The sequence below is a fragment of the Dysidea avara genome, chromosome 7 (assembly GCF_963678975.1).
Source record: "Dysidea avara chromosome 7, odDysAvar1.4, whole genome shotgun sequence".
Taxonomy (NCBI): Eukaryota; Metazoa; Porifera; class Demospongiae; order Dictyoceratida; family Dysideidae; genus Dysidea; species Dysidea avara.
The window spans coordinates 35,169,381-35,188,382 of record NC_089278.1 but is presented as its reverse complement, the minus strand read 5'-3'; the positions used below and the strand labels follow the sequence as shown (position 1 = coordinate 35,188,382).

Here is a 19,002-nt window from a genome sequence, read left to right as displayed (position 1 = left end):
ACCATGTTTTAACAAGTAGCTAATGCCCCATGGAGTTAAAAAAACTTCTGTGCAAAAAAGGGCCATAAAGGTCACATCTACAATAACACTGTCATGAGGAGTGCTACATATTTATGTGGAAATTATGAAACAATGCACAATTTTGAGGGTAGCTATGTATTCCAGTGAAACCTGTGTATTAATGACAAATTAGGCCCTGCCACAGTGATCTTCTAAGGCAGTTGACATGCCAAGGACCAGATTGTGCTTATAAACAGGCTCCACTGGTATGCACCGTTAACACTATTAATAGTAGAAATCAGGGGTGCATCAACAGGGACATCCACTGCATGGACAGAAATAATATATGTACAAGAAAAGTTTGTTTTTATCATATTTATACTTCCTAGAAGATCGAGATTTAGGGCACAAAGACTATGATACTAGCTAAATGAAGCCATGATACAGAATGATGTTCAGAAACATAATATTGTACTAGCTTTTAGTAGATACCAAGGAGTTTAAGGTGACTTCGAGGTACCATCCCTTCTTAGAACACCATAAGGAGTCACTATACACTGTACCAAGTTCGGAGCTTTGGACTACCAGTCACACTACAAGAGACCTGAGCATAGATATACAATAGCAACACTACAGAAATGCAATGCACCATGTGGACAGTGCATAGAAACAATATTAATAAATGAGTGAGGAATAATTGAGTAATTGAAACTACTAAATACATACACTAAATCATTGCACTAATGTACAGTTATCAGTGGTATTACTGAGACTCTGCAAATCCCACACGATTCTGTGTCACATCGAATACGGAGTAGTATGCTCCAAGAAACACGTCTCCCAGGATGAACAGGTCCAACTGGATTCCCATGAAACCGCTTATACAAATGCCCTCATCCTACAAAAAACAACACACATAGCTCCATGTTTGATCTATCATGAATCACTAACATAACAGCTCTATACTCCTTACTCCAAATAACGTCAAATGAATTTTCTATTGGGGGACTCTGCTACTTTACTTGGAAGACCAGTTGGCCCATTAGAGAATACATTATAATTATACCTGTTTTAGTTTTATATTTTCAGTCAATGGATTCTTATTACAATTTGTACTTTACATAAAGTCCCCCAAATAGAGCATCCATTTGCAATAAGTGTGTCATTTGGGATATAGCTACAATTAATCAATGTGAAACCTTATTAAACAATACAAGTTATGGGTCAGCAATCAAAGGACTGGCATTAGCAGACACAGCATTCCACATATTCTGATGCAGCAAATGTTTCCTTGTGTAATGCAAGTCATTGTGTACTGTAACAATTCCAGTACTATGGGGAATTTTAGAGTGAACACTTGACTCACAGATTTCCTCAACCTCCAACCTGTTAGGGGACCATTTTAGTCTCTGGGCAGCCCTTGCTATAACGTTATCCTAAGTATGATGTGAATCCATCTCGTCAGGGATAAAAATGCTTGTTTCTACAATACAGTACTTTCTGTTTTGTAAAAACAGTTGTTTAAATTAGTAAATCACCACATCCTGGGTATATCACTTAGGCGTAGTAACAGGATTATGATGCCATAAAATTTTTTTTTAATCTGTATGCTACTCAAAGTTTATACAAAATCAGGTCTAGTCCAAACATAAGTCTACCTCTCTACATTATTAATTCTGAAACAGGAACACCTTCGTGAAAAAAGTACCAAACTGTTTAATATTTATAGAAAAAAAAACATTTATCCCAGCAACATGAAGGAGATTTGTATCTGGTCCTTACTATAGCAGACCTGTATACACATACCTGTATAACATATTCCTTGGAAGTGAGCACAAAGTCATGTCCACCCAACATAAAATGAACATCAGGTAATGAGTCCATCTTACTGCAGTCCACAGTATACTATATATGGAGATGGGCTACATGTAATACGGATGGGTACATAAGCAATACACGTATTCAGTATCATACGCAATATAACACATAACACTGGTTAACAGCACTTTTTTAAAGAGCTATTTGCATTATGCACAGTTAAGGATGGATGAGATACTGCTGTGAGACTATACCACATACAGCTGACAATAATTACTGCCTTGTTTTAGAGAGGAGAAACAGCCATACAGGCATCAAAGTTATATCAAGCAGAAGTGCACAGCTTTTTTTTAAATTCTGTATCAGGAGCCAATAAGCGCCTTTATGGGTGGGCTACTGCTAGTATACTTACTAGAGTTGCAACAATACAGTGTGTAGCTGTATTGATATATTTGCCTTTGGTGTATCACAATACAGCAATATACTGCGTGATACAAAGTGGAGTCTATTGGTCCATGTTGCTTTTTAATGGGTTTTTTGTTTGTTTTGTTTTTTAAAGAGAAATAAGTGAGCTAATTTTTCTTCGAGAAGCATTACATACAATTCAGTTTAATGTACAATTATTTGATTGCCAGCCACGTTAACAAGCCACGATATGTTGATATATCACGATACACAATATATTGATACGGTTTGGCCCTGTATCAGTACAGTCATATCGTCTTAAAATGATACGATACATGATATATAGATATATTGTTGCATCTCTAATACTCGCACACATTAACAATACCACAATGTACTTATCAATTAGTTTTTCAACCTCTTTGTACTGCAAACAATCCCATCACATGCTCTACTACACCAGTGGAACACGCCAGGATGAACAATTCCATCGATTCAACATTGCATCACTTACATCATGATAACTCATTAGTTATATTTTATAGATATGAAATCACACAACAGTACAAGGAATTGGGACATGACTAAAACATGAAATGGATCGGGAAAAACTTATCTCAAATGTATATTTATCACAGTTACCCACTCCAATACAATATCAGATGCTGCAGTGACAGTCAATAAACCTCTGAACATTGTCTTGAAACTTGTATAAACTGATATTAAGCACCGCGCTTAAAACTGCTCTTGAACTTCATTCCTGAATTAAAAGCACAATTTAGGCTTGTTTGAGCCAGCCTATTTATGAGTCTGTTTTGCTGGTCTGTTCTGTGTTTATGTCATGTCCATGGAATTGAAATCCATGGTAACAACAGTACCGAGTACAGCCAGTGGAATGTGTTAAATTACGCAGGAACATGTATCTCTTTGCTGTATTATAGCTAGCCACTAAGTTAGCCATCTATACAAGTTAGGCTGGCCTCATTGTAGACTACAAATAGTTTTTGTATGTACATCAACGATAGTTAAGATTTGCAATAATCATAACACACTCCACAATCTGTGGAAGGAAATTTTCACCCAAACTTTATGCAAGGATGTATGTACTTCAAACTATGAAATGTACTACAGTAGTTTGACAGTACTGCATGGTGAAACCGGTATGAGAGGCTACCGTCAGTTGGCAAACTTTCAGGAGATAATTTCTGATACCATCTGAAGGCGAGCGTAAATCGGATGGCTGCAGGTTCGAGGCTACCTAGGTCCAGTCATGGATTTTTTCTCCTTTCTCCAACTTTTCAAACACACCTTAAGTAGCTAAAGTCTTTGAGCAGGCTGTAGGACCAGGTGTCCTACAGACCTTCAGCACTTGTGCTGTAAAGCATTAATAAAAAGGTGCAGCAGACTAGCAGTAGAGCCACTACTAGCAGTACAAATATTGTATTGAAAATGTTTATAAAGTGTATAAAGTGTGCACAGTAGTGCCATTAATTGCATCTCAACAATATATTCTTGGACATAAACAAGCTTACTTCTCCACCAGACTGCTCTACAGCCCCAATATTCTTCTGCAGTTCCTGGATGTATTTAATGGGTCCGGCTATCAGTGAGGTCCCAGTATCAGCTATCGCCTTGCAGTTCTTACTGCAGAGCTTTTTACCATTAACTGTTAACCTACATAATAGATACAACACTGTACATAAAACACAAGAACATGTGTGTACAGACTTTGTACTATAAAGTGTAAAATCTAGAAGCCTTTGTCTACACCCCCCTGTACTTAGTGAAGAAATATCATTTCAGCACATGCACTTACCACTGAGCCAATTAAGGATCACACTTGAAACAACACTTATATAACTATCAGATGATGAACGCAATAACACGCATTGACACAAAACTGCACTGGTACATGCAGTGGTTGGAGAGATAATTGTTGGACACTGAGGAACACATGACAGTCAGACGGACGGCTTTTCAGCTTTATATATTTCAACAAAATTGAGGTACTATAAATACACCTTAATAATAGAACGGTCACTTCTCCTGTCTATCTACATTTAGCACAAAGCACAAGCCTAAAATCTAAAGTCTAAAGCAAACATATTTCTAAATCTCCTATGCTAGCACATACAGAACAGAACTTTACTAAGAACCTCCCTCCCCCCTGTCCTGAATATCCCAGTTTAACGGCAGTTTTATACCATTTGTCACACATCCCTGATCAGTAAATAAATACATTACACACTGCACTATTTAACATGTCATCCAATATACTAATACGCCGTCAATCTACCTACAAGATTATGACTTACGAGGACATCCCAATCATGAAATATTCTTTCTGGATCACTCTCTCATAATAGATCTGTCCTGTGTAGTGTGTGTCATCTACCCCTCCAAGGTCTAGTTCACCACCTGTTTTGGCACCTGCCTTCCTGTTGAGAGATCCTAATATACAACTATTCACTTTGTAACTGGAGCCAAGCAAGTAACTAATTATGCCCAAAACAAAGTCTCTGTATTTCAAAAAAGCTGTGCAGTCACTATACAAGTCGTTGTGATACAGTCCATTTAATGAAAATCATGTTGTAAGATTAATTTTCATTTTTCCATTACAAGGCCAGCAAATCAACAAACATTTAGTTTATGGCACAAAGCCAGACACCGTCAAGGTTTACACTCTACAATGGTAAACAACACTTCAACCGGGCTAGTGCACATGCACACACAGCCGCTGGCAGCCATTGCCGCCCAGCTAACTACCACTGGAATTCCTACTCAGGCACTTGAGTCTTGTGCAGGCAGAACCTCCTGAGGCAGGACCCATCTAGGTCAGAGGCAACGGAGCCCAAGGTTCCACAACACCACTAAGCAAGACAAGAACAGTTTGGCATCACAGGTAACACCAGGTAGCGTATAGAGGGAAACTTTGGTGGGAGTAAACTTTGGTGATTAGCAAGCTAATTTGCATTTGGCGAAATAAACTTTGGTGAATTCAAGCTCAATCTATAGCTATGTAGATATTCTCAGGCCCTACGAGTAATTGGCAAGTTAAACTTTGACAAATTTGTAGCGAATCGCCAAATTCGCCAAAGTTTTCCTCTATACAGTACCCACTATGTTGCAGCTAGGTGAACTGCTTCCTCAGTTGACACCAGGCCACCAGCCATTACATAGCTGGGTAGACTGGAGCAGTGCGAGTTTGAAACAACAACAGCAAGGCATAACAAGGCATCAAGCCTGGAATCTTTGGTTACCAGATCTAGTCACTTGGCTATGCTGTCCCTCCAACACTACACACACTACACATATATACAACATGTACACACAACATGTACACACACCTATCAAAGTAGAAAGCAAAGATGGAATCATTGACTAGGTTCTGAGACACCATATTATAGAACACTGGAGTGACTCCATCCTCAGCTATTGAGGGATAAGCCATGCCAAGTATGCCATCAAATTTAGCATCAACAAAAGTCTCTCCAGGTTGCTTAGTAGCTTCTCCAAATGTCTGACCTTTCACACACAAGCCAGCAACCTACAATAGCAACCAATTGAGAGTATCCATCTTAACAAGTATAAAAGCAAGGTAAACTATCTTGAAACATTCTACAAAATGTGCCACTTTACAATATAGTGGCCTAAATATAATGCAGCTGCTAATTAGTAGTACATTAAATCCAAGCAGGTTTCTTTATTACATAAATGTTGCCTCTTTCCTTTTGTACAGACTACAGCCCTCGTATGTGTGTATACAACACAAAGAGAGCCTACATCTGTGCAACATCAACACAATAACTACTCCAATAGAGCAGTCAGTGACACATCAATATGGTAACAGGTACTTACACAGACGGTGTCATTGCTAAGGAAGCCTGACAGACTGCCTGTTCCATACTTGATAGCAAATGGTTTTCCATTGGCTACATAAGTACTAGACTTTGAGCTATCGTATTTCTCATGAGTAGCTATGGAAAACAACACACAATATGAAATACATGAAGGCCTCAGAAAAATGATACAAAGTGACACAGCAAAATGTTTTAACAAACTTTCCAGCAAATGAAGAAAATAAATTTAAAAATTCTTTCAAAGTATATAGGACAAAAATTTATGGTTTTAATATATGCAGTTTTTATCCTCTAAATGAGGAAACTTCTTCGTCCCCTTTTATGGAGAAGCTCCACTCCTACCTTGTAAAGCAAAGAGGCTACACATCCCTTGTACAGAAATCACAACAGGCACACACCATACAGACAGTTTCTTATGGATTAGTCAAATAATGCTATGAGATACCAAAGTCTAATACTAATTCCAAGTTAAAACTTACCGCAGGCCTTATCTGAAGAATCACACTTGACGGAAGGCACCCAGAGGTTGGAGGAGCCAGTATCAAAGATCACAGTGAAGTGTTGTCCAGGAGTACCAATAGTGATCACTCCATAATACTCCACCTGTCATGTGACAATCATGTGAAAAACCCTTAGAACAACATGATGATATAACTGTGAACTTGTAGACAAAAAAAAACACAAGATTTTCTGATGCAATTGATTGGTCACCTGACCATAGGAGTGGGAGATATTTCTTGATATCATACAGTAACCAGGGGTAACAACAGTATATATATGGCTGCTGCTGCTGTTACAGGGGTGAAAGCACTCCAAGCAGAAGTGCTTTGACAGATAACATTAAGACTGCAGTGGTACCTAACAACTTAAATAGTGTCATTGTTTCCAAGGTGTTCAGGTCTCCAAGTGAGGAACACATCACTGGCCCTATCTAATATATTAAACAGGTGGCCTCATTTCAAGTGATATACATTAAACAGTTACTACTGACAAAAACAAGATTGTAGGTAATTGCACCATATTTCTTTTGGAGGAACAAATAGTTAACTGGTGTGACTTACATCAAGGTAGTTGACCAGAGGCTCTGGGGATGCCGAGATGGAATCAGAAAATTCACGATATTTCCATTCCAGGGACTGTTTCCGCAGACCTCGGGTCAGTAAGGATGAGGTCTTGTTTACCTTACGGAGTGGTACGCTGAAATAGTGAATAGAAACTGTTGAAAACACCAATATAACAACTATGAAACAAAACACGTAAATTAATATTACAGTTTTGTACTATTAAAACAGCTTCCTGCTTTGTTAAACAAGCAAAAGAAAGACAGTAGAGGATGATATGGGGACAGGTGGTAGTGCACGCTACAGCTGGCGCAGCTTGGGGTCTGCTAAAAACCAGCTATACTAACCTTACTAAACCACTGCAGAGGTTGATCACAACCGCCACAACACACAACGTAGCTAAACACTTCATAATCGCCAGCAACGTGGACTCCAAGATGAACTCCGCACTCCCGTTGAAATGATGTCAGGCAAAGCACGTGCTCTCTTTGTACACGTGGCGAGCATTATTTGGAATCACATTCCACCGCACTACAACTCCACGTCAACAGATTTGATGCAATCGTTTTGATGTGTTGGAGATAGAACAATGGGTGAGTGTTAGTAGTTGTCTAATGAATGATACTGTAATGAAACCTTGGCATATTTTGTAGACACGCTTTTATTTAGTATGAAGTAACTTTGTACAACACTGGTACTACCGTTGTGTCATGTAGTGTGTGTCTGTGTTGTGTGTGTGTGTGTTAGTGTGTGTGTGTTAGTGTGAGGCAGCATAGCCAAACATCAACCTGGTAATCAAAGAGTTCCAGGTTTGATGCCTGATTATGCCTAATTGGTGGTGGTATTTTTCCTTGAGCAAGAATCTTTACTCACATCGCAGTCTAGCTGTTTAAATGGGACCTGATATCAACTGGGGAAGCAGCCCACCCAGCTGTAACATCAGTGGGCACCTGGTGCTTACCAGGGAAGCAAATATTAATGCTGACTGTCCATGTCTCACATAGTGGGTGAAGGTCCAGGTGGGACTTTGGGTTCACCTGTGGAATATGATACAGCCTCCTGCAGGTCACTAGCCCAGGATTTACCTGCACTGACTCTAAGCACCTTGGTGGAGTACGGATATCCCCCAGTGCTGGTTCACAGGGTAGGCGTGACCATACTAGCGTAAGGGCTTTACTTTGTGGGTGTGCACATGTGGCAGCATATGCCCAAGCAGCTAGAGCACCAGCCTGGCAATCAAAAGATTTCCAGGGACAATGTCCAATTGCTGTTGTTGTTTCCTTGAGCAAGAAACTTGACTCACATTGCTCCAGTCTATCCAGCTGTTGACCTGGTATAAACTGAGTAAGCAGCCCGCCCAGTTGTAACGTCAATGGGAATGAGTACCTAGTGTTAGCTGAGGAAGCAAACTCACCCAGTGGATGAAGGTCCAATTGCACCTTTGCATGATAGTGCTCCCTGTAATCTTGCGTATTCCCAAGGAAGGTTCGCCTGCACTGACTCATAACACCTGAGTAACATGTTCCCCTAGCTATCTCACTGTTAAGACTTAGCACAGACTACCCACATTGCTTGCCATTAACATGTCAGTACCCAAACCATGTGTGACTGGGATCAAGGTCAAGTGGTCAAGACATTAGTTTATACTGAATCAAGAAGAGGTGATACAGTTCCTTTGAAAATTAATTGGAAACCAGTTATGACTATCTAGCTGAAGTCAAGCTACATTTTAGCTAATCACAAATCTTCACAGTTACACAGGACTACAGTGTCTACCATTTGTTTGTGCGTGTAGTTATTTTATCTGTGCTTGTCAATTAGTGTGGGTTATTGGGTTATTGCACTCATTGTACTATAATATAATGCATAGTTTAGTAGCAAAATTAACTAACACTGTGGCCGGTCATAAATAGTATACACACAAACGACACACAAACGACACATTGTTGTGTTGGCTGACCTTAATATTAGACAATGACCTGGTTTCACTATATGGCTTATGTATTTCTTTTTTTTATTTGATGAAATACATGATGAGGTATTTAATGTGAGTAAAGTAGCCATTGCCTTTCTGGCATGCTGGACTGAAAGAAACCATTCAGTAAATCATGTAGTAAACTGTTGTATGTGTAAAATCTCAACATTTTCCTATCTGATATACACTGTCTAATATCTATGTACACAAACACTGTTGCATACTACAGTGTATGAGATACATGTGATATTTGTACTACAAGTATGAGGCTAGCATACATAAAAAACTACATCTCTGTGTAATACATATACTATTATATTACAGGTGGCTGGTTTTCTAATTTGTTTTCAAAATTATGGGGTACTAAGGAGCGGCGAATCTTAATTCTTGGTTTGGATGGAGCTGGAAAGACCACTATACTTTATAGGTGAGTGTGTGGGATGTAGAAATCTCCTGACGTGATTTTTTACCTGTTATTTTGATAACATATTGTTCAAGCCTCTAAAATCAGTCAGTCTGTTATTGTAACATATACCACTTTAGCGTGGGTGTTCAAAGGCGCCGCTTGGTGTTTAACTCGCATATTGCCCAGGCAATATCATGGGAAGCGGTTTGCCAATGACTTTGATACCCAGCCAGTTCAAAGAATCAATGCACTTTGACTCGTTATATTGAGCGACATATATAGAGCTTTGTATTGTGGGACTCATTTTTGTAGTGGTTGCTAAGCTTAGTACATTTGCTAAGATAGGCTAGTTGGTTGTTACTAAAGAATAATGAAGGCACAACATAATTGTTTGGGCGATTGTGGATGCTTATTTCTACTCACCGCGTATCAGCCTTTGAACAGACCACGGAACAGCAAAGCTACTACTGCTACGTTGAAATGGGTTAGTAACTTACAGTCCTAAGTACTTAACTTCATATAATAACTTACTTACTGTCCCAATAGCGAAGTAACTTAGTACAAAAATGATAATAATATAAATTCCATCCCACAATCACAAGTTTTCTAACACTGCGTGCTGAAGCATAGTAACGTATTAATGACGTTTTAACGTATGGACAGTGTTTTGATGGCTATTAGCCCACGCTATTAAAATCTTCAGATGCTACTGTATAAAATGGGATGAGTTCTCGTTAGTTTTTTTCACCTAGTAGGTGAGTGCTCCCCAAGTGATATACTGTATATCACTTATACCATGGCTGCTTAGGATTTTGCTGACATATACACCCGCAGCCATGGTATAACTATTACATAAATCCTTTCTTCAACATGAACCTTCATGGTTTGGGACTGTTATAGCCCATCAGCGATGGTTGACGTAAATCTTCTGCATCTGTTGCTATAATATTATGAAGTGTTCATACCAAAGTATGCTAATAAATATTGATACAAACTTGCATACTTGTACGTACACTGTTTGTGTTACACACGTTTCCAATTTAATACCGTAACAAGCTAGCCAGTTATACATCAGTATTCCAATCCAGTTGTTCCATTGTTACATTGGTTATACTGCCATCTCATGTTATTGCTGCTGTGTTCAGTGGTTGCTTGTCTTAGGGGAGCACACTCGTACTTGTTATAATAGAAGGTCAGGTGTTATGTGGTTCAACTGAAAGTGCCCTGAAACAACTCCAGTAGTGTACATCTTCTAAAGGAAGTTTCTACCCAAAAGTACTTCTGGGTCCTCATTCTTAATTGGACTGTACTTGTGTTTATAAAAAGCTATCCTACATGTATTACCTTTTAAAAATTTATGTCGATCATGAGTATCTTTCATCTCCATTGGAAAACTTTGATGCCGGCTAAATTTGGCAATTGACCATGGCTTTGCCAAACAAATGTTCTGCTTGTGGGCAAAAAAAAAAAACAGGAATATCAGCCAGTATTAGTAAAATAAATAAAACAGCCACTCTTTGTAGCTTGCTTACTACAGTGAAGCCTTATTAATAGGGTCACCTATGGGACCCATGATAAGTGGCCCTATTGCTGAGGTGGCCCTATTACCAAAAACCTCATTAATGCGGCTTTGAAAGAAATGGCCTTATTATTGAGGTTTTCAACAAACCAGCAACTGCCTAATTACTGTAACAGCAATGTACAACTGATCTAAACACATTATGAAGAGTTTATCACAGAGAAAGATAGGAACACACAATGTAGCTACAAGCATTATTCCAGCAGTATTTGAGACATAATGGTTGGAGAAGCATGAAGTAAACTGCCAGAATAATGGGTACCACTTTCAGTAGTTAGAATATGTACTTAAGAGCAGCAACTTTTGGGGTGACACCTTGATTGTGGCCTCTTTACTGAGGGAACATTGTATTGGTGTAACTAGTTTGGTCCTGTGGTATGTGGCCACTGGCCTTAATAAAGAGGTGGCCCTATTAACGAAAATTAAATATATGTAATATAATGGAAAATACGTTTGGACTTGCTGGACTTGGCCACTGTAATGAAGTAGCCTTGTTACTGAGGTGGCCACTAAGTGAGGTTTTACTGTATAATAGTTTTAAGCATGTGAACTTGCTGCTAATGGAACCAGGCAGTCCCTCAAGTAACTCTGTGTCACTGGCCAAGTGCTACCAGATCAATGAGATAGAGTCTTGCCAGTACTATCAGCTAATTGAGGCAATACACGTGATATCCTTGTACCTCAAGTTTAGTCTAGACACAACATGAGTGCTACCATGCATAGCCAATGTTCGAGAGGGTAGATTGTAGTTTTATTTTAGACATGCATTTTGTCAAATTAAATTCTCACATCAATTGCAAATTATTAAGCAATGGCACATATTCTGCTCGCCAAAATTTCTGCTTATATGCTACGTACATGTAGCACATGCAAGAACTAGAATATTGTCAGTTTTGGCTGTATGTGACTGTAGAATCACTGGATCCTAGCAGGGGCTTATAAGCACCAACATGTTAAAGAGACTTAGTTGTTGTTGAAGGAGACTGAGATACTTACCCTAACAATAATGAAACAATCACCCTAATACAACAGTCAGTTTGGGTTGGGTTGCCAAATTAAAATTTCATCACCATATTGTTTAACCAATTGAACAGGCATGAGATCTGAATCAAGCAAAGCAGTTAAGAAGCAAGGTGTTGTATCTAGCAAGCTTGTCAAATATGGTGATGTTGAATAGAGAAGTATTACCAAGTGGAGTGCTTGATCTGATGCAAAATAAGTAGTGTTGGGAGTAACGCATTACATAATATTATTACTTTTGTGGTAACTAAGTAATATAACGAAATACGCTATAAAAACAGGTAATATAACTCAAGTTACTTTACTTACAAATGTAACGCGTTACCTAAGTAATATAGTTACTGTAACGAGTTTAATATTACGTAATATTATTAGTACAAATAACGAAGTTACTAATCTCGTTAGTTATCCTCTGAGTAACGTCTAGCCACAACGAAGTAATGAAGCCTACTGAATGAAGCTTATTCACCAGCTTCTTACTTATAACCAACATTTGCACATTGCCCAACAACACAATCATGTCACGTGATAAGGTGGTAGTTTCACACGTGACAGCTTAAGGCTGTGGACACAAAGTAATATAATATGTAATATTATTACAGTTACTTTTATTATATGGGTAATATGTAACTGTAACTAAATAGTCCAGTTACAAGTAATATGTAGCAAGTTACTTTTACAAAGTAACTTGCCCAACACTGAAAATAAGATAGCTAGCAACATAACCAGCTATTAATACTTTACCTGTTTGGGAGGCACAAAATAGTTGATTGCTGCTGATATAGTCTTAAATATTATAAGGACACTCAATTGCATGCCAAGAGTGGCACCACACCAGGTATAGAGATTGGTAATTTAATTAATTAAACAAGGACATACAATTTTATTTAGCCAACTGTGATATTTTATTTTGTGTATAACTTCCTTGACCATTCTAGTTCCCTCACTAACTTATTTAAGTTCATTGTTGTGAACTTTTACAATCACTGGTCACATAACTGTGCTGTTACAACAAATTTTCTCTCTTTGATACAAATGCAGCAGGCATAACAGGGATGTTATGGCATACAAGGACTACCAGTAGAAATGTATAGTACGTGGTTTGTGGCGTCACGTTTCCTATCCCTTTTCTGTTGTCTATTGTGTCCGCCAAATTGCCAATTTTAATTCCACGCCAAAATTTCTGTTTATACAGTACACGTATGTAACATGTACATTACCTACACTTATTGTACTTAATTGGGTGGAATTCATAATTCCTCTTACACTTGTATACATATTGATATTATACAACTACTGGAGATATACATACACACCTCCATACTTATGGTAAATATCAAAATTTGTCATTGTCAGTTACATCCATGCAGTCCTTGGTGGCTGAGGGGCAATAATGGCTGAATTGCACTTGAACTTGCCACAGAAATTCTTCAGGTACCTTTTCATCGGTTCACGAATTTGCTTGAAATATATCCCATAAGTGAAGGGATGCAAAAGTGGTACTGCAAAATAAGCATTGGGAACAATGATGTAATCCATCAAATTGTGATAGGCTATGGAACTTATGAGCACTTTTCCCAAGAAGTAGAGCAGAGTAAGGACAATGGTGTAGACAAGACTGCCAAATACAATCACCAACAAGGTTATGATTGGCTTTGAGCGTTCCTTAAGTTTATGTCTTAACTTATTGTTTATTTCCGACTGACCGCTACTTCCTGATAATTGGTTCTCGGCTTGGATTTTCTTGTAAACCTGGTAAGCTTTGTTGGTAGCATAGACATTGAGGATTACTGAGATGGATGTTGCTATGATCCCTACTAGTGAATGAGTGAAGAAAAGTTCACTCAAGACGTCTCCATAAGCAATGCATGCACCATATTCTGTTACATATTTATAACCTTCAGAAGTGCGGAAAAGCAAAGGGACAAATGGGAGAAAAGCAATGATCCATTTAGCAATAAGTGTATTTCTAACAATGCAACGTGTCATCAACTGCTTATATCTCAAAGGAAATGTGATAGCTGTTACCGTGTCAACTGATATCAATAGGTATGTGAAGTACACTACATTTGCTGGGACCATCGCTAACCTAAGTAGATTACAACTGAAATATTCTTCCATTCCAGAGGCAGAGGCAATGGTCAGTACAGTATATATCAAACATCCAAGCATTGTCGTCATTATAATGGCCACCATTAGATTAGCCACAAAGATGTTATGAGGCTTGTGCAAGGACCTTGTCATTTTGATAGTGGCAATCACCCAACCAGCCATGAGACCAATGATGATTGTAGTGATCAGTTTGAACACCAAAGATAGGTAGGCTACACGTCCTGGAAGAACAAGGTCTTCTTGCGGATCATTTCCCTGCCCTGTTCCTGGTGTAGAAATCTCAGCTGTTTCCTCTCCTCCTGACATTAGAAACAACAAGTACAGATAGACCACTCCTCAACTTGTGTACGTACTGTCTGAACTGAAGTGTTATTGATGTTGTTTATTTTATTTCATGCGAAACCTTTTTTAGTATCACAACAACAGTCTGATGGGTAACACTATTTCTTCTATACAGCTGTAGTGATGTTTTAACATGTCAAAATCACTGCTGGCCTCTGTCAGAGTTTCCTGTCATTCCAGGCATTTGTACATAGGTCACACCAGGTATACTATTACTTGAAAGTTTGATTTAGTTCAGTAGCGCCATTTTTTTCCTAAGAATGTCCTTGTTACCACAATTATATAGAATTGGGCAATATATCAATATTGTATCAATATCGTTTAATTTTGGCCAATATTGATATATTTTTCAGAATTCGATATTTCGATACAATACATCACGTGATCTGCATTAATTTTTAAAACAGCTCATTTAATGGTTAATTGTTCTTTAACAGCTTTGAAAAGTATCAATATTGGCGTATTGTAATATCATATCGATGTTATATCTTTCTGAAAATCCTTGTATTGCCCATCACAATGCACAATACCATATTAAGTAAATAAGCTGGTACTTCTCTGTTTGAGATTGACCTTTGCAAAAATTCTAGTTATATTTGAATAATATGTGGTTAGTCTGTGCTATTATATAGACTCATCTGATGTAAGTGATTGTGGATTTTAATTTAGCTCTACACACTCTACTGCAACTGTTCTGGCTGGTTCTGGAAGCACAGAGTTGAAATTGAGACCACAACATATGGTAATCTGGGTCAGAATTGGATATACCATTTTTAATCACCGCAGCGCTTATTACTTTTAAAATAATCATTAGCGTTTCTTGGCTTGTCATTCTTGGCTTCTTTTACCGAGCGAAGGGCTGGCAGTGAGACAAACTAGGTGCCTCTTTCTGCGGCAGGAAGCTGTACTCATACATTACATGGCGGCCATATGGATGAGATTTTGAGTAGAAATCACTCCTCTTCAACTACCCGCTCGTCCTGTCTGCTGTCAAGATACTGAGCAAACTCTCAGTCTCATCCCACATCGCGCCATTTTCAAATAGTGATTGGTCTCATGACTCACTGTCCACCAGTATATTTACGTGATGATCTGTTCACTTCGTTGCATACAAACCAGTGTAGTATACTGCATTTTTGTAGCTGTGTAGCCATTTTCATTGTAGCTGTGTGAATCCACTGTATACACTTTAGCATCAATTTTAAGGCATTTTCAAGCCTTTAAATTGCAAAAATTCTGCAGCTCCTGGGCTGGTTGCACCCCAGACTCTCTGGCTTGAACTTCTACTGGTTGTCACTGATATACTAACTGTACACTGAACCACAAAGCAAGTTTCATGCTGTGTCCTCTGTATGTCAGGTCTACAATTACCTACCTATTATCAAGAGCTTATATTATAAACTCTTGCTAATTATACATAGTACAGAAATTCTGAAGAACAACAGATAGGCTTGAGCATGCATATAGCTAGCTAGTAGTGAAATATCACTAAAATTGCATATCTGAGTGTCTAATTGTCAAAAATTCCTGTGTGGGGGCATGCCACCAGACCCCCTAGAATGCTTGTGCTTTGCACCTCGCAGCACACTGTGCACCAACTCCTCTCATTGGCAGCACCATGTATACAGTAGCAATTTCAACATAATTATACAATTGCCTGACCAACTCAATTTTCCCTCCTCCGGCCCTGCATATATATGATGTGTATAGTTGAGTCATAGTGTGCGACATGTAGTACTATTGTCATGGCCAATCCAGTGTCCTTTTCTCTTGCAATGAATGTGTAATGGTTGTACTATGTAGTCTAAACAATTTCAACTTTGTTTAAACCTTGTAACACTAGTATGCAACTTGTTGCTGTGCTGAGTTCGCTGTCATTCTTGTGCTATTGAGAATTGACTTCCCTGGCACTACCACTGTTGGTTTGTTTTGCCACATTTCTAAAAGTCAGCGGTGAAATACTTCATGGTACAATCTTGCCTGGCTCATTATTGCTTGTAACACTTTTGAGCTTGGTAATGCTACAGGAGGGGGCTGGTGATCGCTACTACTCTACTACATAAATAAATATGCATTATGTTTATTAATATGTTTCTCATTTCACTTGTTTGTTTATAGGCTGCAAGTAGGAGAAGTGGTGACCACAATACCTAGTAAGAGATCACATGATCATTACATGATCCAATGTCTTAAATGTATCTTCTTATAGCAATTGGATTTAATGTTGAAACTGTAACTTACAAAAATCTCAAATTTCAAGGTGTGTGTAGTGTAGTGATTATTGTGATTGTGTTAGTATAGAGTGTTTGTATCAGTTATAGTGTATGTTAGTGTGGTGTGTTTCTCTTTGTGTGGTTTGTTTGGTATTCGTTTGTATGTATACACACACTTGTGTCTATGTAGTCTTCTGTGTGTGTGCATTCTCATCACAATATTGGAAGAATACGAATTCATCACTGTTCTATTAATCTTCTAGTGTGGGATCTAGGAGGCCAGACCAGTATCAGGCCATACTGGAGATGTTACTATTCTAATACTGATGCTATCATTTATGTGGTGGACAGTGCGGACCGTGACCGGCTAGCCATATCAAAATCAGAATTAGTTTCCATGTTAGAAGTGAGCCACTGCATTTGTAACTGTGGTTGTGTCGCCGTCGTTGTTATTGTTGTTGTATACCTCCACTACTTTGCATGCTTGTCAAAGATTGTGCAGTGGATATAATTCAAGTAGTGTATTTCAGATACACAGGTCTGTATGGTGCTTTTGTTGGGTTTCATGGTCACGAATCACGATTATCTTATTTGATATCAACCCACAGCCTTCAGTGAATGTGTGCTGTATGTACTGTGTTGTGGATCAGATGATTCTGTTTCTCTTGGTCATGTTGAAATGTTCAACATTTTAGGAAGAAGAGCTGAGAAAGGCAATGCTGATGGTATTTGCTAACAAGCAAGATTTGGAGGGAGCCATGACACCTTCAGAAATATCCAATGCATTAGGTTTGTCAGCACTGAAGAACAGAACCTGGTCCATCTTTAAGACATCAGCTTTGAAGGGAGAGGGACTAGAAGAGGCCATGGAATGGTAAGCTGTACAAGCAAGATGTGGTGTTTTACCTACACTGACACACAGTGCAACCCTAGGCCTTAGAAATACACCAGTACAAACGGGACCATTGGCAAGTGACCTGATTATCAAGGTGTTCACATTTCTGGTTGAAATGGTGACATCAAGACACTTGTCTATAATTATGATGCTAGTATAGTCAAAACCTCTCTAATCCAACGCTGAGTGGGAGCCATCTGTATTAACATGAATTAGTTTTAGAATTTGTAAGTATTACTTTTTCTGCTATTAAATGGTTTGGTTTATTTTTATTAAAAAATATTTTCTGTAATAGCTTGTGCTATTATTCTCTGCTGCATTACTAAGGTTGAAAACTAAGTCTAGGGAATCAAATTTTGTGTCAAATTACAGAGTACAAGGTGTCAAATTAAAGAGGTTGTTTTCTAGTAAAAGACAACTTTGTTGAATTAGAGAGGATTTTGGATTAGAGAGGTTCAACCTTACCAGGGTACATTCATATGTAGCTAGTGAAATTGTTAATGAGCGTTTTGTGGTGTGTGTGTGTGTGTGTGTCTGCGTACATGCATGCGTGTGCATATACGTACTAAACTTTATTTTGTGCCGTTCATGAATAGCTGAACTATTGAACATTTAGCAAACTGTGTGTCAGCTAACACATCCTTGTATGTGTACATGAAGCCCGGCGTGAACTTGTGTGATCATGTGTGTTACATGTATTAGTAACTTTATTCTCCTCCACAGGCTTGTCAACACACTACAAGGCACTTCACAATGATCATCAACTAAAACATTTTAATGAAGTTATATTTGTAAATGAGATGTACTGTATGATATCTACAACACTGTAGGTATTTACTGTAATAATTATTTATTGTGATGGGTATCGGGGGGGGGGGGGGACTTGCTACCATGGTTATTGTTGCAAGACTGTTAATGTCTTCTCTGCATCACATCTGTACAAAAATTTCTCTCATCCATTTTCACAAAATCGAAAAATACGTAAATTTCGCAAAATTTTGAACCTCGCACATATAACCCTCTGTATGGTGTATAGTAATCGGGAATAAGCGGTGTTCCTTTTCCATTCGCATTAAATTATAAGAATCATCTCTACTTCATGGTCGAGTGCAGTTCTCCAGATTTACCAAGCGGTACGTGTCACTGTGGTATGTTGTGGAGTATGCATGTTATTGAATAATAAACTGCATTGATTCGTGGTCTTACCTTCGTACTGGAATTTATCTGTTACGCACAATGTCGACCTCCAGTGCCTCACTGATAAAACGATAAAAACAAACATCGTTTACATTGGCTTTCCTCAACCATGTTTGCAC

General features: G+C 38.4%; 2 protein-coding genes across 2 annotated transcripts; one reads left to right on the top strand and one right to left on the bottom strand.

Annotated features, from left to right (window-relative positions):
• Positions 1–687: 687 nt before the first annotated feature.
• On the bottom strand, positions 688–7,645 carry LOC136262305 (cathepsin D-like). The gene is made up of 9 exons (XM_066056524.1): positions 7,492–7,645; positions 7,145–7,280; positions 6,563–6,686; positions 6,082–6,200; positions 5,571–5,770; positions 4,539–4,661; positions 3,756–3,897; positions 1,807–1,905; positions 688–898 (listed from the first exon to the last, which is right to left on the bottom strand). Exons 1-9 carry the CDS (start codon positions 7,554–7,556, stop codon positions 764–766), a joined length of 1,143 nt encoding a protein of 380 aa, XP_065912596.1. The 5' UTR covers positions 7,557–7,645; the 3' UTR covers positions 688–763.
• Positions 7,619–18,535, top strand: LOC136262307 (ADP-ribosylation factor-like protein 1). Its single transcript, XM_066056526.1, has 7 exons — positions 7,619–7,737; positions 9,444–9,546; positions 16,697–16,731; positions 16,788–16,838; positions 17,055–17,197; positions 17,487–17,665; positions 18,410–18,535. Exons 1-7 carry the CDS (start codon positions 7,734–7,736, stop codon positions 18,441–18,443), a joined length of 549 nt encoding a protein of 182 aa, XP_065912598.1. The 5' UTR covers positions 7,619–7,733; the 3' UTR covers positions 18,444–18,535.
• Positions 18,536–19,002: the final 467 nt, after the last annotated feature.

Excerpts from the sequence above, each read along its gene's own strand:
- LOC136262305 (XM_066056524.1), bottom strand. The coding sequence starts at position 7,556 with ATGAAGTGTTTAGCTACGTTGTGTGTTGTGGCGGTTGTGATCAACCTC. Across the intron at positions 7,281-7,491 it reads CTCTGCAGTGGTTTAGTAAG|CGTACCACTCCGTAAGGTAA; the intron begins GTTAGTATAGCT and ends TCACTATTTCAG. Across the intron at positions 6,201-6,562 it reads TTCTTCAGATAAGGCCTGCG|CTACTCATGAGAAATACGAT; the intron begins GTAAGTTTTAAC and ends TGTTTTCCATAG.
- LOC136262307 (XM_066056526.1), top strand. Across the intron at positions 16,732-16,787 it reads AGTGGTGACCACAATACCTA|CAATTGGATTTAATGTTGAA; the intron begins GTAAGAGATCAC and ends ATCTTCTTATAG. Across the intron at positions 17,666-18,409 it reads CTAGAAGAGGCCATGGAATG|GCTTGTCAACACACTACAAG; the intron begins GTAAGCTGTACA and ends TCTCCTCCACAG.